At 45.4% G+C, this 25,615-nt stretch overlaps 1 protein-coding gene across 1 annotated transcript; it reads left to right on the top strand.

Moving 5' to 3' along the window:
• Positions 1-15,279: 15,279 nt before the first annotated feature.
• TEX48 (testis expressed 48) lies at positions 15,280-19,872 on the top strand. Its single transcript, XM_032418989.1, has 3 exons — positions 15,280-16,986; positions 18,163-18,294; positions 19,234-19,872. Exons 1-3 carry the CDS (start codon positions 16,686-16,688, stop codon positions 19,500-19,502), a joined length of 702 nt encoding a protein of 233 aa, XP_032274880.1. The 5' UTR covers positions 15,280-16,685; the 3' UTR covers positions 19,503-19,872.
• The last annotated feature ends 5,743 nt before the right edge of the window (positions 19,873-25,615 follow it).

The raw sequence follows: 25,615 nt of genomic DNA, 5'->3' as shown, positions 1-25,615 counted from the left end.
TAGAGAAATATGTTTTGAATTAGTGCTTCTGGGAACCGGGAAGTCGCCATTTAAAGGGACATGACCTGTGTAGGATGGAAGCACCTGATCTGATGCAATGTGCAGAGGAGGATCCAGTGTACCAGGTGGTCCCCTGAGATTGGGCAAGTCTCTTTCCTCTCCTGGTCCTCAGTATTCCCCAGAATTTGAGGGTTGGGGAAGGATCAGAAAAGCTCAGCTCAGGCATTCAGAATTCAGCTCCTCAGAAATTGTCCTGCTTTGGTGCCCTTGACCTTAACCCTGAAAAACCAGCAGGATCTGCAGATGCCAAGGAATTGGATCTAATTTTGTTTGCATTTAAACCAACTAAGCAAACAAAGCATTTACTTTGTGTTGAAGATTCAGGAAAACCGCCAGAATCACTTCTGTGACAAAAGGAAAATGACCAAGTGTGTTCATCCTAACACCATCAAAACAAATTAAAATTTTCCCCGACTTTGAGGAAAACATGGTCACGCTTAAGTGCTAAATCTCTAGCATCGACTATTATGAAATTTAAAATCATTAATTTTCACATTAACGATGTTTTGCTTTAATTTCCACACTAACCATCATTTTATGACTTTCATTTTTACTCCAGGCATCATTTTATGACTTACACAAATATTTAAGCATTATTGTGAAAGTATTTAAAGCAACTGATGACAAAAGATCTTCAATACATATAATAGAAAACTAAATTACCAAGTTTATTACCATTGGAGGAATTTTCATCTTCCTGAAGAATATATTATCAGGGGGCACCTGGGTGGCTTAGTCAGTTGAGTGTCCAACTCTATTTCAGCTCAGGTCATGATCTTGGGGTTGTGAGATCGAGCCCCACGTCAGGCTCTGTGCTCGGTGCAGAGTCTACTTGTCCATCTCCCTCTGTTCTTCCCTCCACACCCCCCCAAATAAATAAATAAATAAAATCCTTTTTTTTTTTTCAAAAGAATATTATCAGGAGCTCAAACATGAAGACTGAGAGAAAATGTTATTTTTTGTAGCCTTCTCTCTTGCTGACAAGTACTATAATACTTAGAAATTGCCCAAGAGAAGCTCTTATTTGTGGCATTATTTTTTCTGACTTGGCAGAGACAGCACTGAAACCCAGGTCCCTTGCTTCCTAATTCAGTTCTCAGGCCACAGCACAACTGTCTTCATGTTATGAATTAGCTATCTCTGAAAAGGCTTCTTGTCTCCAAAATAGGACTCTTCCCAACCACTAGGTAAAGCTTGTGAAGGCTTTCATAATGACTCACGCAGAAGCAAAGATTCCCCAGCACAGAAGCAAGTCATAATATAAACACCCCACAGCCTGGGGCTGTGACAAAGCTCTGGTCCCGGTGTGCCATGGGCAGTCCCCAAACCAAGATGGCCCCTGCATGGCTAACCCCAGAGAGCACTAGAGACTTAGGAAAATGCCCTCTGGTGACTCTTTTGCCCTTATCAAGGGCACAGTGAAGAGAACTTCCTCCTACTGTCTGCCTCTTTTCTCTCTCTCTTTCCATCCATCCCTCTTTCCCTTCAGTTGTCTGTCTGTTGTAGATCAGATCCATTAAGGCCTCAATTCTCATCCCATCCTATGCCCATACCTTTGCCGTGTAACAGTGAAGCGCTGTCCCACTCTGTCTTTGGCTCCTACCCTGAGACTTGCTTTGGCCAATGGGATGTTAGCAGACATGTCCCAAGCTGAAGCAAGAAAAATTACCTGCATGTTTCCACTCATTATTTGTGGTCTCTTCCACAAGTGTGGGCTAGCCTGCTGGCATATGAGAGACACATGAAGCAGAGTCAAGTCACCCCAGCTACAAAGTCATGGCCACCCTTGATCATCCAGTAGCTAGCCAACTCTCCAGATGTGTGACCAGCTCAGCCAGTTTCAATAGAGCTGACTAGCTGACCACCCCAGACATGAGTAATAAACAGGCATTGTCATTGTCACCTACTGAGGTTTTGCGGTTCTTTATTACTCAGCACTACTGTGGCAATAAATAACTGATACAAGACCCAGCCACATTTGACCAGTGTCTTCTACGTCATAGGCTGGCTTCTGAACAGTAGAAGAAAGTCAGTCATGGCCCTTCCTCTTGGGATTCCAGGCTACTAGAAAAGACACACAGAGCACCTTTCTATCTAGGAGGATCTTGTCCCACCATCCCCTAGCAGAACTCCCAAGACCTAGCTTCTGTCCTCTTACCAACAAGAACACTGATCTGAAGGCAGAATGAGGTAGTGGAATCTCATTAAAGACAAGGTCCAGGTGCAATTGACAAATCATTTTTAGGAAAAAACAGCTGTTAATCACACATGGTTTTATTCTCCCACATAAAAAGCCCAGAGGTGGGCATTCCAGAGAGTGTATAATGTTCTGCAAAGCCACCCAAGATCCTTATCTGGATGCTCCACCATCCTCAACAGGGCTTCCACCTCATAATCCATGACAGCTGCTCAAGCTCCAGCTATTACCTACACATTCCAGCCAGCAGGATGGAGGAAGGACAAAAGAATGTTTCCAAAAGTCACACAGGACACTACCACTTATATGCCATTGGCCAGAACTTTGTCTCATGGCCACCTCTACTGCAAAGACTGGAAATGAAGTCTTTTTTTCCAGACAGCTCTATGCCTAATCACAAATTGGAGTTTCTATTATTAAGAGGGAAACGGAGGATGGAAATTGGGAAACAATTAGTAGTTTCTGCTATAAGTACAAACAGGTTTTAGTTCAAAAAGACCTAGGTCCATAAGACAGCTCAACCAGGGGCTCAACCTCTAACTTTGGGAAAATGCTTTCCCTCTTTGGGCCTCAGCATCCTAACCTATATCTTGGGGCAAGGGAGAGAGCAGGTCTGCATGGCCTCTTAAGTCCCTTCTGGCTCTTTCCTTTCCAGGATCATAGAACAAAGATTCTGAAGGGATTGGCCTTCCATCAGATGCTGGCAGAGATACACCTGTTTATACACTCAGGTGACATTTCCCCCTTCAGTCTGAATGCATTTATGGAACAAAAAGGCAAGCATCAAGCACAAACTTGCTATCAGACATATGGAGAGAGCTACATGAGCTCTCTCACGGCCGCTTTTCAAGTTATATAGAAGTGGCAGTCTTGGGGGTCTAGAGACCTCTTGGCTGGCCTGAGCCATTACCCTCAGGCATCTAGTAATGGTCAGAGAACAAAGATTTGATTATGCTGTCCAACTCCTACCCTGGACCCAGTACAAGGAAGTTGTGTGACTCAAAAAGATTTGAGAAGGGGCAGTCAGATATTCAAAATCCAGCCAGGCAATGTTTATGTGGCCCTGTTTGGAGAGAGAAGAGAGAAAAATACAATTTAATTTACCACCACACAGAGCCTATATGTGTACTTTATAGAGGGAAGAAACCTTTGCTCGGAGTCTAATTAAGACCTTCTACAAGTGTTATAAAGCCTTACAATTCTGTGATTAAACTACCTACTCCCTTGTGGGCTGGGACAATATCTCAGGGCTTTCAAATTTTATAGAGTAAAAGTGTCTTCCATCTAATATACATAAAAACAGCTTCTTTCCAAAAATGCCTAGGTCTATGGGCTTTGTCTTTATCTACCTGGAAATCATCGTTACTGGATTTGTGGCCAAAGTTATTGCACTTTTATAAATCACACTTATTTAATTTCCAACTCCAACATCCGCTTACTTTCAGATTTAAGTATTTATTTCTCTATCCCCTTGGGAGGAAAAAAAAAAATTCAGAATGACACTGAAACCCAGGGCCAGCAGAACATTCTGTCTGCCATGAAATTCATGGCTGCCCTGAATTTTGTATGAAATGTCCGAATAACAAAAACAAAATGGCAACATTAGGTATGGAATGTTGACCCAGAACTTTGAGTTCAACATCTCAAAGAATCCTTAAAAAACTCAACAAGGTATTATGATCTCATTTATAGGCATGGACATTGGGGCTCAGAGAAGCCACATAACATGTCCAAGGTCACACAGCCAACACACAGCTGAGTTGAGATTTCATCCTCCATAGTTGCTCCAGAACAAAGCACTGAGTACAATCCCTGGCACATGGTTAAGACTCATAAATGTTACTATTATGCCAACTCCCCATGAAATGATTCTTGGCAAGGTCGTCCCAAGGTGGGCTCTAACCCCATGTCATGCTGACTTCCATGAAGTCATTCTCCTGTGGGGTACCAGCCCCCAACCAACCTACCAAAACCAGAGGATTGGTCTTATGTTGTTGGTTTCTGAGAATGTTGCATTTCACTTTTTAGGGTTTCTTCAGAACAGTCTTAAGAAATCATCTCTTCCATATCCCCAGGGAGCTAACAAACCATCTTGGAAATCAGTTATAAGGTTAAGTGAAGAATCATCATGAAAAGGGTGGAACCTCTCAGTGGTCTCAAACCCTCCTTCACAAAGAGCAGCTTCTAACATATCCACTGAGACCACCAATGAAGTACATTTTAGGTGGTCAGATGTTCGAAATGGAAAAGGTGCTGCACGTTGCATGCCCAGTAAAGGACTGAGAAAATCCTAGACGAATGGATGTGGAGACACCAGTAGATAAATCCACTGACTTGGAAACCTTGAATCTCCTTGACTATTTTCAAAAATGTGTTTTCTGCAAGAACTTGGTGTTTGCCTTATCGCACAGGGCTCTCCTATCCCCCTATATGTTTTCTCACCTCCCCTCTGTTTACTTCTTTCAAGCAGCAAGGCAATAAGAAAGAGATTCTTACTCAAATCCAGTCATATTTATGCAACATCTTCCATGTCTATATGGCACTCTGCTGGGATCTGTGTGTAATATAAGGAGATATAATCAATGGTATTGTTGTTCAGAGGCCAAAAGCTTGTCCACTTACCCTTCAGTCTAGTTACACCATCCCCTCTGGGTCAGGTAAAATGATGGAGCTTGTGAGCACAGGGATGTGGGTGTCCACACAGAGGCAGCCCTGTGTGACACCAGGGAGGGCACAGATGTCCTACCAAAACCCAGCATACAGTGCCATGCAACAAGCAACTTCATACACGTGGGTCTTCCCACCCTGGGCGAGGCGGGAATTGGGGCTGCCATCTTAGACATGAGCACATGAGACACAGAGAAGGGAAGTGATTTGCCCTGAGCGGGAAGAGCAGAAGTGTGACTCCACCGAAGGGTGAGTAATCTTTGGGGCCGTGGACCTCCCAGATGACTTGGTGTTAAGAGGAAAACATCCTTGGAAGGAATGGGGGAAGCCCACATTTTGTCTCTGCATTATAGGCAGCCCTACACGGCCGTACACTATCCGCCTCTACGCACTCTCCTAGAAGAGGAGGGAGGACGAATATAGCTCAGCACCAAGAGGGATTGCCCACCAGGCGTTCCTGAGAAATTCTCTGTCAGCGCAGCACCTCAGGTGAGAGAGCCTTGCCAGGGGCATGCAGCCCCTCTTCAGAAGCTCAGGCCTCTCAGTGGCGGCCCCAGAAGGCCCAGAATGAAGCCCTCTGTCTCTGCACCACAGTAAATCCTGCCACTGTGAAGCTTCACCGTAATAAAGAGATGATTCAGGAATGACTCAGAGAAACCATAGAATTTCAGAGATGTTCTCCTGGACCCACGGCAGGTACAGTGATGCGAGTTTTGTCTTCCTCCTCCAGCCTTTGTACTTGGTGTCAGATCTGAGTAATAAGTGATATATTAAATGACTGGTGACAGTCCTTACCCTTCCTTCCTCCCCACCCCCACCACACTCAGAAGCCAGCCAGCATGACAAAATTTCAATACCAAAACCTTCACCGAGAACAGTGAAACTTTTCTTCTCTTCATTTTCCCACAAGTCTCAAAATGATACTGGAAATTTTTTTCTTTGTCTCCAGTGTAATCGAAAAATATGTCTTTATTTAGAAGCAATCCAAAAGTCAAGCCTATTTTTAGAATGTGAATTTACAGAGGATTTTTCCAAAGGGTTCTTAAGTATCAATTGTGTAAGAGCTACAAAAGGGTTTTATTTGTGACAATCACCTTGGGGCTTTGGAGGGGACCCCGGGGTTAGGATTCCTGGAAATTGAGAAGCCTAAATCCTTTGAAAGAATAAACCAAATTTCCTGCTCAAAAAAGTATGGACAAGAGATGAGTTCACATTCAAAACGATGCTCTGTAGAAGGGACCCGTAAATTCGTCCCATAATGTTTATTATATAGGTCACAGATCTGCTGTCATACAACAAATCAGTATCTCCTAAACTCCACGTAGTCACACAGCATCCTGACTCCACTTCTTATCTCTACCATCATTTCCTTAATCTTTTGCTTTAAACCGTCTTATTCTTTTACACTAAAACAAATGTATAATCCTATTACATCCGTGGAAAAGTTCCACACAAAAATAAAGATAATAGAAACAAAATAAGGTGCTTAAATTCTGGTCTGATGCTGGCATCTGCCAAAGACTCTGAGCCTGTAGGCTGTTTTCTTTTTGTTGAAAAGGGAGATCAGCAACGTTTATAGGACTTACAGAGCAGGTAGCATCTAACTGAGATCTCTCCCTTCGTGTAATTGGAAGGACTACAAAGGTAAGATTTCTCTTATTATGTGGAAACTAAAAAACAAAACAAACTAACTAAATTAGCTCATAGGTATAAAGAACAGATTGGTAGTTGCCAGAGGTGAGGGGCATGAGGGGTTTGCGAAATGGGTGAGGGGGTGTCCAAAGGTATAGCCTTCCCGTGATAAAATACATAAGTCATGCGATGCCATGTACGGCAGGGTTATTGTAGTTAATAACACCGTATTGCATATTTGAAAGTTGCTAAGAGAGTAAATCTTAAAAGCTCTCATCACCAAAAAACACATTTTTGTAACTACTTATGGTGACAGATGGTAACTAGACTTATTGTGGTGATCATTTTCCAGTGTATACAACTATCAAATCTTTATGTTGTACACCTGAAACTAATAAAGTGCTACTTGTCATTTATACCTCCATAAAAATAAATAAAAATAAAAGCGAAAGGACTAAAAAGGGATTCTCTCTCCCAAGCTGGGATTTAGTGCTATGTAATATCATGTCCATGCTCAACATTACATCATCCTACTTCCCACCAGGGGACCGTGCCCCACACTTTGGGAAAATATCGTGGTAATGCCCGCATCTATAGCAAACATCTTGAGGACTCCAAATGATCAGAGCTCTTATTCAAACAGAAGTAAACTTAAAAGAAAGTGGAGTGAGCAATCTCAGTCTTTCCTCTCATGTGGACAGTACTTTGTGTATGTAATGAGACCTCATGCCCTGTTTCTCACTTAACCACAACTGTGTGCAAACCACCCCAGAACTCAGTGGTGACAGTCACTTATCATCATTTCCTCGTGTGTGAGTTGCATGGGGGTTGACTGATCTCAGCTGGGCTTAGCTGGGGTGCACGTCTAAAGTGACCCTGATCCATGTCTCTTATCCTCCTCCTGGACTAATGGGCTAATCGGGCCATATTCTTTTGTGTCACTTGCAGAAGAGGAAGAGCAGAAGTGGCTTGAAATTCTAATACTGTCCCTTTTGCCCACAAACCATTGACCATAGCAAGTCACTTAGTCAAGTCCAAAATCAAAAGCAAGGAAATACACTCTGCGCATGTTCCATGTTGGTGCTGTGGCAAAGGTATGACCATAGGCAGGAGAAGCAACGATGCCATCTACCACACTCCATATCTCATTTAACCTTTCTGGAAATCTTCATTTGACTGTCCCTTACAATATCAACTGCAACATGCTCAGAAGTAAATTTAAGTTCCTACATTTATGGTCAACTAATCCTCCGCAAGAGTGCCAAGACCATTCAATGGGGGAAAGAACAGTCTTTTCAACAAAAGGTGCTGGGATCCCTGGATATCCCCATGTAAAACAATGAAGTTGGACCCCTACCTCACACCAAATACAAAAATTAACTCAAAATGGATTAAAGACCTACACGTAAGAGTTAAAACTATACAACTCTTAGGAGAAAATACAGAAGTAAATCCTCATGACCTTGGGTTAGGTGGTTGGTTAGACATGACATCAAAAACACAAGCAACAAAAGAAAAAAATATTAAATTGAACTTCATAAAAATTAAACCCTTTTGTGCTTCAAAAGGACACTACCAAGACAGTGAAAAGACAATCAACCGAATGTGAGCAATATTTATAAATCATATACCTGATAATGGTCTAGTATCCAGAATATGTAGAGAACTCTTTTAAAACTCAATCCAACTTTTAAATGGGCAAAGGATTTTAATAGATATTCCTCCAAACAAGATGAACAAATGGCCAATATATACATGAAAAGATGCTCAACATCATTAGTCAGTAGGAAAACACAAGTCAAACTATAATGAGATACTACTTCATACCCACTAGGATGGCTAAAATAAAACACAGACAACAGCAAGTGTTGCCAAGGATGTAAAGTGAATGGAACCCTCATACATTGCTGGAAGCACTGAAAAATGGTACAGCTACTCTGGAAACAGGTGGGCAATTTCTCAAAATGCCAAACATAGAGTTACTGTATGACTCAGCAATTTCACTACCAGGTATATATAGATATATATCTGCATACAGATGTATATATGTATATATATATCTCCAAGAATTGTATATAAATATATATATATATATATCTCCAAGAAAAATGATAACATGCCAGTTAAAAGACTTGCATACAAGTATTCACAGTGGCATTATTCACAGAGCCAAAAAGTAGAAACAACGCAAATGTCCATCAACAGATGAATAGATAAAATATTATATATTCATATAAGGGAACATTATTTGACAAATAAAGGACTGATAACCTGTTACGATATGGATGAACCTTTAAAGGGTTATGATAAGTGAAAGAAACCAGACACAAAAGACTACATGTTGTAGGATTCCATTTCTATGAAATGTCAAGAATAGGCAGATCCATAGAGATAGAAAGTAGATTCGTAGTTGCCAGGGACAGGAAGGAAGGAGAACAGAGAGTGACTACTAATGGGTATGGAGTTCCTTTTGGGGTGATTGAAATATTCAGGAATTAGTGGTGATTGTGGCATGACTCTAGGAGTGTAATAAAAACTGAATTTTCTACAAGTGTGAATTCTGTGGTGTATGATTTATATCTCAGTAAAGCTGTCATTTTAAACATGAATTTAAAAAACAATCCAATTAGAAAATGGGCAAAAGGCACCAAGAGACATATTACCAAAGAAGGTGTATGGGTAACTATCAAGCACAGTAAAAGATATCACACACCATTAGCCATTAGAAAAATGCACATTCGATTCACAATGAGACAACAACACACACCTGGCTAAGCGGCAAAAATAAGAAATAGTGGGGGGAAAAAACCCCACTGGATGAGATGCAGAAAAATAGGATCACTCATACCTTGCCAGTAGGAATGAAAAATAGGACAGTCACTCTGGAAAATAATTTGGCACTTCCTTTCAAAACTAAAAATGGATTTACCATACAATCCAGCGATAGCACTCTGGGGCATCTATCCCATAGAAATGAAAACTTATTTTCACATGGAAACTAGTCCTTGAGTGTTCATAGTAGCTTTGTTTGTGACAAAGACCAGAAACCATTTAAACATCTCTCAGCATGTGAATGGTTAAATACACTGTGATCCATCCATACCATGGTTTATGACTCAGCAATTCTAAGGAATGAACTACTAATACACACAGTAACTTGGATGAACCTCAAATTATGCCAAGTGAGAAAAAAACCCACCAACCTCAGAAAGATACATAAGTACTGCATGTTTCCATTTATGTAACATTCATAAAATGACATACTTATAGAAATGGAGAAGGATTGGTGGTTTCCAGGGGTTAGAGATGGTGGGGAGAGAGGATAGGTGTGACAAGAAAGGGGTAATACACAGGAGCCTTGTGGTGATGGTACTTAGGTGCCTTGATTGTGGTGTAGTCACGTGAACCACACAGGTAATGAAATTACACACAGCGATGGGCGTATGCACACACCAATACATGTATAACTGGTGTACTTTGCTCTATGGATTGTAACAATGTTCATATCCTGGTTTTGACACTGTTTGTATGCAAGATGTTAACATTGGGGAAGTCTGGGTGAAGGGTTCACAGGACCTCTCTGCATATTTTTTGACAACTTCCTACAAATTTGTAATTATTTTCCAAACGAAAGTTTTTAAAAGGCTGAATTTGTCCTCATCCAAAATGTGCTCCTCTTCCTGAATTCTCCCATTTCACATTCACAGAAGCAAAAGCTAGACGCAAAGGCATCCGCCCATACTCTTCATCCTTCCCTCTCAACATCAAATAATAATAATGACGATAGTGACAATGAAAATAATAAAGCAACGTTTATTGAGTGCTTCTTCTCTACCCTTCTACTTACAGCATGCAGGCTGAATTTATTCCTCACATCAACTCTATTACCTTTAAAATCATCCCATTTTAAAGGTAAGGAAACGAGGGGTCCAGGGGCTAATAACTATGGCCAAGGTAATACAGGAAGCTAAGAAGACAGGCCTCTCACCCTGGAGGTCTGACTCTATTGCCCATGAGCTGTGGAATCACCAAATTCAACGTCCACCCCCTCAAGGCCGGCCAGTGTCTTAGTTCAAGATTTCATGATCCTCTGCCTAGACCAAGAATCAGTACAGGAGCCTGCTGACTGGTCTCCTACCCCAGACTCAAGAGGAAGGAAGCAATCATACCATATATCCTTGAATGGTAAACCACCCCAAACAGAAGACAATCCTCCAGTTTCTCATGCAAAGAGGTCTTAAAGTATTTTTGCCAACTTGCATAGTTAAATGTTCAGTGCTATGGGTGAAATAACCAAGCTCTATTTATAGGGATCCAATACAATATGTATTTACAATGGCATATTACATAAAACACATGAATTTGGACGTACTGCTATCCTCACCCACTTTCTGAAACAATTCCATTTAAATGCTTCACAGACATCTTTAACATCAGCCTTGATCTCACACAGCTTTCCAAAGTATATTATCTCAATTTCTTATTTGAAAAATAGTGCTTTTGAACCCATTTATGATGCTGTCCTTGAAGAGCTAAAAGGACTCATTCATACAACATCAAGAAAATTTAGGTTTTTTACATTTGTTCTGTAGGTCAGTGGTTCTCAACACTGAAGGAGAATTAAAAATCATACTGTATTTTAAAAAGACAAGGAAAGGTCAAAAAAATCATACTGTATTATAAACTTCAAAGCTGCTAAAAGACTAGATTTTATCATTCTCAACACAAAAAGGAAATGATAATTATATGGTGTGATAAAGGTGTTAACTAATGCTACTATAGTAATAATATTGTAATATATTCATGCATCAAACCAACATGTTACAGACATCAAGCTTACACAATGTTATATGTCAACTATACCTCAACTTTTTAATTGGGGGAATTACCTGGAGAGCTTTAAAAACTACCAAGGCTCACATAGTGAGTTTACTGGCCTGGAGTGGACACGGGGTGTGGCATTATTTCAAGTTCCTCTCGTGATTCCAAGTGCAGCCTGGACTGAGAACCACTTGTTTACAGGCACAGAAATCTCCACAAGGTAATTCTGTGGTTCTCAGTATTCTTTATACACAAGTATCACCTGGAAAGTTTTGTAAAAATCCTGAAGCCCAGACGCCACTCCCCACTCCCCCAGAAAACTCTAATTTAGTTAGGCCCCGGGGCATTCTTACATTTCAAAAACACCTCAGAGGGATCTCATCTGCAGCCAGAGTTGAGAACCTTCAACACTGCCACTTAAGAGTATTGCTTTATAAGTGAGGTTCAAAAGACTGTTTTACCCACCATCCAATACTTACAACGGTAAAGTCACATCTCCCTCCCACCTAAGCCCCTGCCCCACTGACCCCATGACTACAAAACTGTGTGGAATGGCTTTGCTTTCTTCTGTTTCCCGTGTATCAGGTGACCTCTATAAGCATCCAAAGATAGCACTGATGGAGAACGCTTTAACCTAATTTGGCTTCCCCAAATAGTGCCTGGTTGTCCTAAATAAAGGAATTGAGTGTCCCTTTAAGGTGAGAGATTTTGTGAGAACTCAAATACAAAGCAATTCTCCTTTTATCTGAAAGATAGATGGGGAAGATGTCGCTTTATTTTTGCATATATTATTAACAACTCTTTCTCGAATGTTTACTATACGTAGGCACCATGCTAAATGTCTTATATCTACCTGATCTCACTTAATCCTAAAAGTGTATCTAAGGGGCACCTGGGTGGCTCAGTTGGTTAAGCGACTGCCTTCAGCTCAGGTCATGATCCCAGAGTCCTGGGATCGAGTCCCACATCAGGCTCCCAGCTCAGCGGGCAGCCTGCTTCTCCCTCTGACCCTCTCCCCTCTCATGCTCTTTCTCTCTCTCTCTCAAATAAATAAATAAATAAAATCTTAAAAAAAAAAAAAGGGTATCTAGGACATGTAATCAGCATTATTTCCACTTTGCAGAGTTGAAAACCGAGAGGTGAAGTCCATTTGCCCAAAGTTAGTACCCAGCAAGTGCACAGAGACAGAAGGGAGACCCAGATCTTTTATGTCCAGTGCTGTTCTGCCCCCTTCTGGCCCAGCAGTCCTCGAGATGCTTCCATAGGGGGCACCAGGACTTCTGTTCCGGTGCCCAGATGGACACCACGGCAGAAAGCATGGCCTCATGGACAGAGGGAAGGGCCACTGGAGAGAGGATCCACAGTTCTCTCCCCTCCTCCCTGACGTTGTGGTCCAGTCAAACCCCTCTGCCCCCAACATTCCCTGGTTCCCTGGCTCTGTGACATCACAGCCTCCTCTCTGCTCTGCCGGCTTCGGGTGAGTAAGCCTCAAAGGTTAGACCTGAGAGCAGGAGCGGGTATTTTTCTGTACTTAAAGGGACAGTGTGTCCACCACTCCTGGACACCTTTGCTATAGGAAGCAGATGCCACCCCTAACTTGCCTTGACCCCACCGTTTCTGTCTCTGGGCCCCAGTCTCCCCACTTGTGCTGAATGAGCCCTAAGGGGTCCTCCAGCTCCAGAAGCCTTCCTGTTGGACCTTGCTGCGTCCTTCTTGGTCTGGTCCAAGTGCTGTGGGTCACTGGACACCTGAGGCTCACAGCCCAAAGGGCATAACCCAAGGGCCCTTTTCTTTGGCTCCTGTCACCATCTAGAGGCGGGTACCGGGAGTGCAAGCAACATCGCACCCTCCCCCCCCACCAGCCAGCATCATCAACTCGACATCATCATCAACATCAGCATTTACGTTTACGGAGCTTTTACAATGTACCAGGCAGCTGTGCTAAGCACTTTCCATCACTAGTTAATCCTCGCAACCACCTTCTAGGGTAGATACTATTATCGTCATCCCCATTTTACAGATTTAAAAACTGAGCCTTAAAGGAAGTAAAATTCTTATAAAGTTCATAGCTTAATAAGTAGTAGATCCTTAAGAAGTATCCCCCAAAGAATGTGCCTGTAACTGTTACACCACCTCCCTTGAGAGTCTTTCCATATCTGAAGAGGACTCAAAAGTCCAACACTCTTTGCTACCAAGACTCAAAGGAGAAAGTGTTTGCGCTCCCCCTCTTTTTCTCATGAAATTGCTGGCTGGAGTAAAGGTATGGAAAACATTGGATAGATTCAGACAAACCTACATTTAAACCCCTGCTGCACTGCTAATATGTAACCATCTCCAGGCTATTTGTATCTATGAGCTGCCATAGAGAAAGAAACCTTTTATGACAAAGTCAAAGCTAAGGGCTGACATACAAGGGGTTCCGGGAGATGTTGAGTTGATGAGAGGTGGCATTTCAGAGGCAGGAAGTGCTGCGGAATGGTCGACCAGCAGCTGGGAAAGGGTACATACCGCTGTGTATCTCTTACTTTCAGGAGAACGGTCACTAAGGCAAAGTTTCATTAATAGACAAGTTTAAAACGGGTTCTGGAGATTAGCTGTTGGGGTTAGAGCCATCGGTCTTTACTTAGGAGAGTGGGAACTTCTTTTTTATTCTCAGCCTCCCCCTTTTGGTCCTCCCTCAACCAGAGCTGCGGGAGGGACCCTCAGGGATGGCACAGGTGTTCAACCACTGTTGTCGAAATAGTTTTATATGATACATTTCCTATTTTTCTTCTCAAGTCCACTTTTTTGATTTATGTGTAGGTGGGTTATTCAAATCTTCTGGCCTTTTCCATCCTGCTGCTCTTAAACATTTTTCCCCCTCATTGAAGTTCAACAATTAAGTGAAGTGATTGGTACAGATGCAATGGTCAATAAGAGTGAGAATAACTAACAAAATCCTGAGTTTAATACAGCCACTTTCTGCCATTCTGAAATTTGGGATGATTCTAAATCTTTGCCCTCAACTCCACTGTTACCCAGGGTTTGAATTCAACCTCTCTGGACCCACCTCCTGGTACAGGAGTTTTAGGGGGATATTGTGCAATGTTGATTGTTCTTTTCTACAGAAATGAAGGGAGTTTATTTAGGCAGTCGTGGGAAGGAATAGAAAGAGTGTAAGTGGGTGGTAACGATGAAGCTGGGTGGAGAGAGAAAAAGAGATGTAAAGAAAGTAGGTTTCAGAAGGTTTGAGTAGGAGTACTTTTTTTTTTCTTTTGGAGGCCAGAACATGCCAAAGAAGCTCTCTCTACTGAATATTTGGTGTTTTTGTCTTCTCTTTTTTCTAGAGTCCCTCTGAAGTCTCTTACTTTTGACATTAAATGTTTGCCATAGTGACCATAATTCCAAGTCATCCGGTGAAACGTTTCCATTTATTAATATGAGCACACACATGAAGGGACACGTAGTAAGAGTGTACATATGAAGCAAGAGTTTTTCCAGGAAGAGGCAGCAACTTTAATGTAGATGAGACCATGACAAACAGAAGAGGGTACACCACAGTTGACCACAGTTATGCGTGGTGTCTTGAATTCCGTGGCCTAAGAGAGCCTAAACGAGGCTATCTGATCAATAACCTGGAAATCACTCACTCCAGAATATGGGCTGAGGAAAGGAACCTTTCATTAAGTCAACGAGACAGAACAGGTGCTCATGAAGGTTTGGAGGGACCCAAGGCAGAGTTTCAGCAATTACCCTTATACACATGGATCACCACCTAACAGACCTCCCACCGATAGTCCTCAGGGCTGACCTGTGGTGAGAGCTTGTCAGACCTATGCTTCCACTCCTTCCTTAGGAAACACTTCCTTCCACATTCAACATATGCGAGGCAATCTGGAACAAAGCAAAATCCCATGAGGCAGGAATTTACATGAGGGAAATTGAAACTCAAGCAAGCAACAGAATAAGCATATTAATGGCAAGCAATTTGCTAAATGGTGCATCTCCAAAACGAAAGAACTCATTGCCTTATCTAAATTTCCATCTGTTTATAAATCCTAAGAAGATACGATAAGTTCATTAGAGAGCTCAAGGAAATACGTCAGAGCTCAAATCACGTCAAAAAACTCATTTGGCAAAAAATCCCAAAGACTGTTGGAGATGGGGGCTCACTGGACCCACGGAGGACCCCTTGGGTCCAAGGATCCCGCAAAATGGGGACATTCATATGTGTCTAGTCTGCTGAATGTATCTAGCCACAGCATAGAAATTTTGCTATTATCGAAGAGCGTATGTGCCGGAAGTTAAAGATTTTGTATTAATATAAGAGGTCATGGGTAAAAGAAGCAAAGAGATCAGTTAGGAGGCTATTGTTCTAATTCAGGCAAGAGACAATGGTGGCTGGGACCAGGGGAGAGCAATAGAGAAAATGAGAAGCAAGTGCCCATGAGTGAGGCAGCTCAAATAGTGAATTGGGTCTTATGAGGGACATTAGCCAATACCATGATAAGAATTTCCTAAAAGGGGGTCTTGCCACAGAAAAGGGAGTGAGAACAGGACCCAGAGACAAAGAAGTTTGGGACTAAAAGTTTTATAATTCTGGACCATCAGAACCAGAAAGATCCTTGAAGACACCATCTAGCCTAACTTCCTCTTATTGATGAGGCTCCTGAGACACAGAGATCCACATGGACACTTACCCACAGCCAGTCAGCAAGTTGGTGGCAGAACCAGGACCTAAACTCGCATGACTATGCTTCGTTGCCATGTTCCCCTGGGACCTGGACCAGCTGGAATATTTTGGAGCTAACAAACTACATGAAGGGAAGGGAAAGGGAATGGAATGACCATTGGGCATTTATTGGGTGCCAAGCACCACAGCGGTGACTTTTCATATACGTTTAACCCTTTATTTCTACAAATAGGCACTTCTTTCCCACTTTCCCCATGAAAAGAGTGAGGTTCAAGAAGGTTAAGGCATCTACCCAAGAATATGCGCCTAGATATGGGGCAGAGCATGTTCGTACGCATTTTGGCATGAGCCGGTATTTTGCGGTCAGGGGATTCCATCTGGAGTGTGAGCACAGGTAAAGGACTAGCGTTTTTTATCCATAGTCTTATGTTTACTTAGGAAACAGTCCTGCTCAGGGAACTGGGCTCAAAGTCAAGATCAGCCGATTCAACGAGGCGCCCCTGCAGGCAAAGCTGGCAGAATAAAGGTTTCAACTCCTCTCCATGGGTGAGAAAATTCTGTATAGAATGGGAAAAAATAGTTTTAAGAGAGGGCAACCTAGACAGAAGGGCCTGGGTCTGCTGGCCATGGGGAGCTATGAAAGATTTGGGAGCGGGGAAGGCTATTCTATCTTGGGAGAGGCTGACCCTGTATGACGCCCATCACGGTGAATTTCCAATGGCCCCCATTCCTTTACCTCCTCCAGCAGCCCACCAAAGCCTGGCCTCGAAGATCTTCTGTTTATGCTGCAGAGACTGTGAAGAGCCCTGTGCCATGGATGACTCCAAGGTCCCCAGTCAAACCCAAGAGCCTCAGCCATCGACCTGCAGTAGGTACCAGACAAGAACACCCCGCCTGGCCTCTCTTGACCTCATTGTGTTCATCCCTCTTCTGCCGAGATACCCTTAGATTTCCTTCAGCTTTTGAGTGGTAATTCCAACCTAACATCAGGTGGGGGCTTCTAACCCGAACTGGTAAACAACAGGCAGGGAGACCAGTGAGGTGGCTGGCACGGTCCCCTTAGGCGAGATGGAGCAGTTCAACAGCAGGAGAAAAACTCCCATGGCAGATTTTGCCAGAAATCCACCGTGAGGGTTTTTCAAATCTCCCCCCGGAAATAATTTCACAATAAAAACCCAGAGCCTTAAGAACGTCAATCCCTTTTTCCAAGATAATAACCATGATAGTGACTGAGCCCCTATTACATGCAAGGCACTGTCTAGGCATTAGGGACCCGCTGTGATCAGGCGAGTCCCCCAGTGTTTCAGAGCGGACACAGGAGCACAGCGATATGATTTGATCCCTACAATAACTCTAAGAAGGGGACGTGATTACCCAAAATGGATGTGTCATTTTGCAGCTCTGAAAACCGGCACGGGAGGGGAGCGATTTGCTGCAGTTACAAATCTAGTAAAGGACAGAGCTATTTGTTACAGGACACAGCTCAGTCTGTTGCTATACTTTTAAGAATTTAGAAGTCTATATAAAAACAAAGTCTGATATACAACCACGTTCACCGTAACGGTATTTATGCAGTGAAAACAATCTAATGCCCCCCCCCCAAAAAAGAATATTGGTTAAATGACTCTTGAATTATCTGCAAAATAGAATATTATACAATCATTATTTCTTAAAATTTAGTGACCTGAGAAAAATGTTTCTGATACATCATATATGAAAAAAAGTAGAATGTATACACAATATATAGGGTATAATGGGCCCTGTAAAAATATGCATAAGAAAAGATGGGGACTGTGATCACATCTGAAGGGATGGGTGTTTGGGGCATTTCTATTTCTACTTCATACTCTTCAATATTTCGCACCTTTTCTGTAATGGATATGCACTCACATTTATAAGCAGAGAAAAAGGTAAACTTTATGTTTTGGAAAAAAACATATGTATTTTGAACCCAGCATGTGCGTATGAGCGGGAACACTCAGAAGACTGGAGGAGGGAGACCCAGGTGGTCCCCACCCCATAATAACCACCACCGGCCTGCATGCAACACACCTTCACTTCTGTCACCTCTCCTGAGCCTCCCCACCTGACGGTGTGGAATTATCACTACCAGGCTCGCAGAAGGAGGAGGTGGCCAGCAAGAATTCCACTGTAGATGCTAACGAAGCCTCCCGCTTACCTTTGGGACAACCTCTGATCCACCCAGAAAAGAGATCCTCCTCCACCAGCAACAATGAGTATGAAGGTGAGTCCCGAATTGGGGTCCCCATACTGACCAGGAACCCCCGTTTTCCAGATGACTAAATCCCCCTGATATGTGAGCTAAGCCAAATGGGGTGACAGGAGAGACAGGACCACTCCCACCAGGAAGCTACAGTCATATTCTAGAACACATGGGAGCAATTCCAGGAGGCTGAGACCTGCCTGCATGACCTCCCGAGCTAGGAATTACATGAGGAGCAGCAGGTCTGGGAGCAAAGGACACACATCCAGGCTTCTCTGCTAAGCTCATGTCTGCACTGGCCACTACAGGGTAAGTCCCAGGAAGACAGCTGTGTTCCCCCAAACCCAGCCAGGTGTGTGGCAAGTCAACAATGCCAGAAGATGCTTGTGGACTAGAGTGTAGTTCAGCTGGGGGCAAAACGCCTCAGCGGCATGAAAGAAGGATAGAAGCCCAGTCCAGGAAGAAGAAATGCCACCACATGACTGCGCACAGACACCACCTGGGTGACCTGGCTTAGCTCACTGAGCACCCTGGAGGCCGGCTGCTGACAGCTAAGGACCAGCTCAGCCCAGACATCTCAGAATTCTCAAAACAGCTACACCCTCCTTGCAAACAGAATCTCACACAAAGTCCAATTGCAATAAAAGACCAGAGGTGTCCTGCTGGGCTTGAATCGGGGGTAGGGCCTGGGAGCCCCAGGAGCTCCGCCGCTCCCTCCCTCATGCCTCCCAACCCCCACAGGCCTCCGTGGAATACAGTTTAAAAACCCACCTCCCGTTGTATAGAGAAGACTGAGGCGCACAGGGGGAAGGGACTTTCCAAAAGTCCACCGGGAGGTAAGGTTAGTATTAGAACCAGGATGGGCCCATTTCTCTCACTTTCCAGGCCACTGCTCTTTGCAAGTCACCTGATCATCACTGAATACACCAATGAAGTACAAACACAGAACCTATTGATGTGTGTCCCTGTCACAAAGAACTTCTGAGTCCTGGCCTGGGGTCCACATGGCTCACCCAGTATTCCAGAATCTGATGGTGATCAGGGCTGGAGGTGACCAGAACGGTCCATCCAAGCCCAGTGCAAAGGTTCCTCCCAGCGTCATCATTTCTTCCTTTCTTCTTTTAGAACGGAACACACATGTGTGCCCAAGAGGCTTTTACAAGAGAAACCTAAACCGCTACTCTCAGGATCACTGTCCATTCCAGCCGTGCCACATTGGGAGACCCTGAGCATTCTAGTCCACAGCTCCCAGGCAGGCCTCCAGGACTGCATGCTGCTGGAGGGGCCCCGGGAGGAAGGGGGCGGTGAGCAGGGGCCATGAAGACAGATTCAGAAACTCCCGCAGAGGAGGAGAAGACGTCTGAGCCACCTCTATGCCACCAGCAAGAATCCCTTCAGCTCCTGAAAAAGCCACTGTGGGGGGAGCTGCCTCCAATTAAAGCCCTTGGTGATATCACAGGACTGTGTCTCCTCTTCCCCTCCCCCCCCCCACCAGGGAGTAGCTCTTCCAACTGCCTTACTGCTTCTAAATACATTGTCACGTCTAACTAAGCTAAAACAAAAAATTTAAGCCTATGGATAGCTTTTTTTGGTCTTGAAATCATCTTTTTTTTTTTTAAGATTTTATTTATTTATTAGAGAGAAAGATAGCAGGAGCAGAGGGGCAGAGGGAGAAGCAGACTCCCCACTGAGCAGGGAGCCCGATTGGGGGCGGGGGCGGGGGGCTCGATCCCAGGACCCTGGGATCATGACCTGAGCTGAAGGCAAACACTTAACGCACTGAGCCACCCAGGTGCCCCCATTTTGAAATCATCTTGAACTTACTGAAAAGTTGCAATAGGACAAAGAACTCCTATTTACCTTTCACCCAGATTCCACAATTCTTTACATCTCCCCCACTTGCTCTATCCTGTCTTTTCTCTCTTCCTGTTAGTTTTTCTGAACCACGTGAAAGCGAGTGGTGCACATCAGATCCCATTACCCCTGAATACTTCAGGGTGCATTTCCTAGAAACAACGATAATATTCTCTTACATAACTTCAGGACAGTTCTTGAAAACATGAAATTCAACACTGATATACTATTATCATCAATTGCCGCCCCACCCTCCGCCCAAACATCTTCCAGCTGCTTTGTTGCCCCGTGCAGGATCGAATCCAACATCATGAGTCCCATGCCGTCGTCATGTCCCCTCAGTGTTTTCTACTCTGGAACAATTCTGTCCTCCATGAGCTTCACATTTCTGAAGCATACAGGCATGATTGTCTTCTAAGGCGTCCCCCCAGTTTGTGTGTATCTTAAGATGCCAGTTTTGCATGTTTGGCAGGAAGACCACAGAAGTACATTGTATCCTCCCCATATCAAGGGACACATGGTGGAGGTAGGTCCTGCCATGGGTGACATTAGATCCCTTGCTTAAGGTGGCTTTTGCTGCCAGGCTTCTCCACTGCAAATGACTATCTTTCCCTTTGGAATGAATGAGTCATTTGGGGAGAGACTCTGTCAATATCCCATTGCTCATCAAACTTTCCCGCACTAGTTTAAGTGTCTAGAACCCACGCCCCACCCCACCCCACCCCCAAGAAGAAGCTGGGCATGCTAGCATACTATTCTAAGAAGGATAAGAGATGCATGGGGCAGAATCACCGAGCTGATCTGATGGGCATGGTGGAGAGCATGGCCTCGTGGACAGAGGGAAGGGCCACTGGAGAGAGGATCCACAGTTCTCTCCCCTCCTCCCTGACGTTGTGGTCCAGTCAAACCCCTCTGCCCCCAACATTCCCTGGTTCCCTGGCTCTGTGACATCACAGCCTCCTCTCTGCTCTGCCGGCTTCGGATGAGTAAGCCTCAAAGGTTAGACCTGAGAGCAGGAGGGGGTATTTTTCTGTACTTAAAGGGACAGTGTGTCTACCACTCCTGGACACCTTTGCTACAGGTGAACTTCTCTCTGCCCCTGGAAGTGCCAAGGTGAGGTGTCAGACGCCACCCCTAACTTGCCTTGACCCCACCGTTTCTGTCTCTGGGCCCCAGTCTCCCCACTTGTGCTGAATGAGCCCTAAGGGGTCCTCCAGCTCCAGAAGCCTTCCTGTTGGACCTTGCTGCGTCTCTCTTGGTCTGGTCCAAGTGCTGTGGGTCACTGGACACCTGAGGCTCACAGCCCAAAGGGCATAACCCAAGGGCCCTTTTCTTTGGCTCCTGTCACCATCTAGAGGCGGGTACCGGGAGTGCAAGCAACATCGCACCCTCCCCCCGCCCAAGCGAGCATCTCTCCTACATCACCCTCGGCCCTGTGATTAAATACTTACCACGTGCCAGACACTGGGCTAAGTACTTCACATCTTTACACCACCCAATCCTCATACAACATTCTGGGGTAGGTTTTACCATCCCCATTTTACAAATAGGAAAGCTGAGGTTCAGGGAGGTTAAATTGCTCTAAATGACACAGCAAGGTGCAGCAAGAATTACATCCCCAAGTTATCTCAGTAATAAAATGTACTCTCTTAACTGCAACAACGCTCTGCCAAGCTTCAGGGAGGCCTTTCTGTTTAAAAGCCACCTGCTGTCAACTCTCCGGAGAGAAGAAGACGTTTCTGAACTTCTCTCTGCCCCTGGAAGTGCCAAGGTGAGGCCCTGGACAGCAGAGGCTCGGGTAACAGACAAAACTATGTTAAAATCCCAGCTGCTCCTCTTGGCTGCAAGACCTGAGAGGCAGCTTCATGGGGCTCAGTTCCACCATCTGAAAAGTTAAATGAGTTCAGAGATGTCAAAGGCCTGCCCAAGAAGCTCAGTGAAGGACAGTGTCTTGGACGCTGTGGCTCTTTCTCTTGCCCTGTTAACATCCAAGACTGAAGTCACTGGGGACAATGAGGTAAGTACAGAGTCAGGATGTTTCTATCCATTTCTATGAGCAGGGAGTAAAAGGTCTGTTAGTGGAAGGGAGAGTAGGGATAATAGTGTGTATATTGTCCAACAATCAGAGAGGGCTTGTGTGTTGACTCGGGTCCCACTGGGAGGGTACCTACTCTGTGCAAAGCCCTGTGCTCAGCGCTGGGGTCCAAAGGGGAATTGGATGCATCCCTGCCTCCTAGAGAGCGGGAATCTCTCGCTCATGTTCACTGCCATATCCCTCACCTAGTGCCTGGCACCCGTAGTCCTCAATAAACACATGCGGAACTAATTTTTAGAACCACAGATTGGAGTCTAGAGTCTCACAACCAAGCAGGCAGTGAAAATAGTGTCCATTCAACAAATATCTATTGAGCACCTGCTATAGCGTAATGCAAAGACAGGCAATGGCCATGACCCAGGAAAGCCTGGGGGTCTGTGGGAGCTCAGGAGAGGCCCCTAATTCCTCGCAGGTAGAAGAGATGGCTTCCAGGAGGGAGCAGCCCCTGAGCTGAGTCTCCAGTGGGAGGGGTGAGGGAGATGGGGGGAAGGGCGTGGGCAAAGGCACAGTGGTGACACGCTGAGAGCAAGTTTGGGGCGCTGCCGGCAGCTCCTATGGCCGGAGGGCGAGGGGCGAGGCTGGGAGGGAATGAGGCTGGCAGAGCCGGCAGGGCCAGAGCACCGAGTAGTTCCAAGTAGTAGAACAGGGGAGCCCCTGAGGGCTCGAGGCAGAGGATGACGATGGGATTGGCGCTGGAGGCAGACCGGCTTGCAGGTGAGCCAGGGGCCAGTGGGGGAAGCTGTGGTCATGGGGGTCCCAGCGAGGGCAGGGGGTGGAGGGTGGCAGGCAATGGAGGAGATATTTATGAGGTAGGATCACAATGCCTTGATGTATGACTGAATGTGGAAGGAAGGGGAGGCAGGGGCCAGGAGGAGGGGGGGCCCCTTCTCTGACTCCAGACACAACGTGAGTAGTGGGACCTGATCCCAGAATACGGTACATGGGAGGAACAAAAATAGTTTTGGGGGGGGGGATAGGGGAATAAATAGGGAAAATTAAATAGGGGAGATAGGCCTAACTAGAGGGAGAAGGCCTCACGAGAAAAGGCGATGTTTACACCAAGCCATGGAGGAGGAGAGGGATGAGTTCCAGGGATCTCCAGGGAAGAGCATCCCAGGCCGAAGGTGCAGCTGGGACAGAGGGGAGGGGAGGGTGGGAGGAGACAGCAAGGGAGGGGAGGGTGAAGGTAGTGCTGAGATTATAGATTTTTTACAGGGGAGGCCCAGAGAAGGACTTCGGCTTTGATCCTACATGATACGGCACAGGGAGACTCTTGAGCTGAGGTGTGACATGACGTGACTGATTTCCTAAGAGGATTTTGCCTTGTTAACACTAATGAAGACCAGGGCGGAAGAAGCAGGGAGACCAGTCAGGAGGCCATTGCAATGACCCACGTGAGACAGGGTGGTGGCTGGGAGAGGTGGGAAGCCAGTGCCCAAGGGGGAGGCCCTGGAGTGAACCAATATGTGCAGGGAGTGAATACAGCCGCCATGATGAAAACTCCCCGGAGTGGGGCTTTGGCCACAGGGAAAGGGAAATGAGAACAGGAAAGGGCCAGAGGCCAAGAAGAGAGAAAGAAGTTTGGGAATAAGACAAGGACATACGACCTTGGGTCATCAGAGCTTGGAAGTATCCTTGGAGAAATGGTGCAGCCAACCCCTGCCTGTTTAATGGGAGCCCAGGCCCAGAGACAGACGTGGATAAGCCCAAAGCCACACAGCCAATTAGTGGCAGAGCCAGGACTTGAACCGGCAAGGTTGAGCTGTGTTATCAGCTGATGTGCTGATTCAACAAGGTACCCCTACAGGTAGACTGGCAGAGTAGAGGCTCCAAGTCCTTTCCACAGGTAAGACAACTGTGGACAGAAGAGGAAGGCCTGGTCAGACGTAGGCCCACATAGGTAGGCCTGGACATGCCAGCCACAGGGAGCTACAGGAGGTATGGGAGGGGAAGGGGCATACCTTGGGAGAGGCTGGCCCTGTGTGACCCAGTGCTTAAATAACAATGGGCTTCTGGGATTGGGGCTGCAGAGCCAGACGCCCCAATGCCCTTTCCTCTTCCCACAGCCCACCAAGACATGGCGTCAAAGATCTTCTGTTGTTGCTGCCAGGCCGGCGAGGGGTCCTCTACCGCTGTCTCACGTAGTCCCAGGATGTCCCAGCAGCATCAGCCGCGGTCCTTCAGTAGGTCCTGGAGTGGATGTGTGGTAGCTGGCAAGAACACTGGGGTTCCCTCTCTGGGCTTCGGTCTCCCCAGCCACCCCCTGCTGGGACACATCAGATTTCTTTCAGTCTTTTGGGGGTGTGGGACTAGTTACCTAAGCCCGTAATAGTGTAGCCTAATGATAATTTATTAGATATGAGATATTAGTTAAGATCACTGGTGTCAGTCCTGCATACTAGTTAAATTCTGCCTCAGCCCCTTCCTGAACTTGAGCATGTCACCGAACCTCTCTCTCTGAGCTTCAGCATCCTTCTTTACAAACTGGGGATGATGATAGTACGTTACCTACCTTTCAGGTTGTTGGGAGGATGAGATGAGGCAACCTACAGATGTACCTAGAACATGGCCCCACATGGAGAAGGCACTCAGCAGGCGCTAACTGTGTGTTCTGGTCAGGACCAGCGAAGCTATGCTGATGTAACTAGTAAACTACAAAGTCTCGCTTGCTTAACCCAGTTTGGGGTGTTTCTAGCTTAAGCGAGCAGACCTTTTTTTTTAAAGCCATCAAGAACATGAGCAGTCCCCACGTGGGCTGTGACTAAGACTGTTTATCCATGTGTAATTCAAAGCCTTTACCGAGGATCAACATTTTCCTTCACTCTTTCAGATCTGAACACAGATTCTCGCAAGAATGGTTTCCAAAAGAGATACGCACACCACCCCGCCAACAACTGGATACCGAAAGGATGCACTCTTGGGAGGCCCTGAGCGTTCTAGTCGGCAGCGCCCATGCTGTGTGGCTGCCCAAGCAGCTCCTCCGGGAGGAAGGGGGCGGTGAGCAGGAGGCTATGAAGATGGATTCAGAAACTCCCCTGGAGGAGAAGACGTCTGAGCCACCCCTGTGCCACCAGCAAGTCACACCAGCCACTGCGGGAGGGGCTGCATCCAATTAAAGTCTCTGGTTGCATCACAGGACCGTGTCCCTCCTCCTTTCCCTTCCCCGGCCCTGCTTCTGAGATTCCTCTGAATGTGGAGCAATTAGAACCTGGCGTCTCTTGTAAAGAAATGTGGTTTTAATCATTCTCAAACACTCTCAGCCACTCCTAGCCAGCCTAACGAGGAAGTGCTTCAGAGAGGCCAGTGAGTGTAACGGGTGGCTCTAAGTGGGTGCTATAATAAACATCTAGAGCTGGAGGGCACAATTCTCATCTGCTGGGAGACTCCATTTGG

This window comes from Phoca vitulina, unplaced genomic scaffold (assembly GCF_004348235.1).
Source record: "Phoca vitulina isolate PV1807 unplaced genomic scaffold, GSC_HSeal_1.0 scaffold21, whole genome shotgun sequence".
In the NCBI taxonomy this organism is placed as follows: domain Eukaryota; kingdom Metazoa; phylum Chordata; class Mammalia; order Carnivora; family Phocidae; genus Phoca; species Phoca vitulina.
This window is presented reverse-complemented; position numbering and strand designations above follow the sequence as displayed.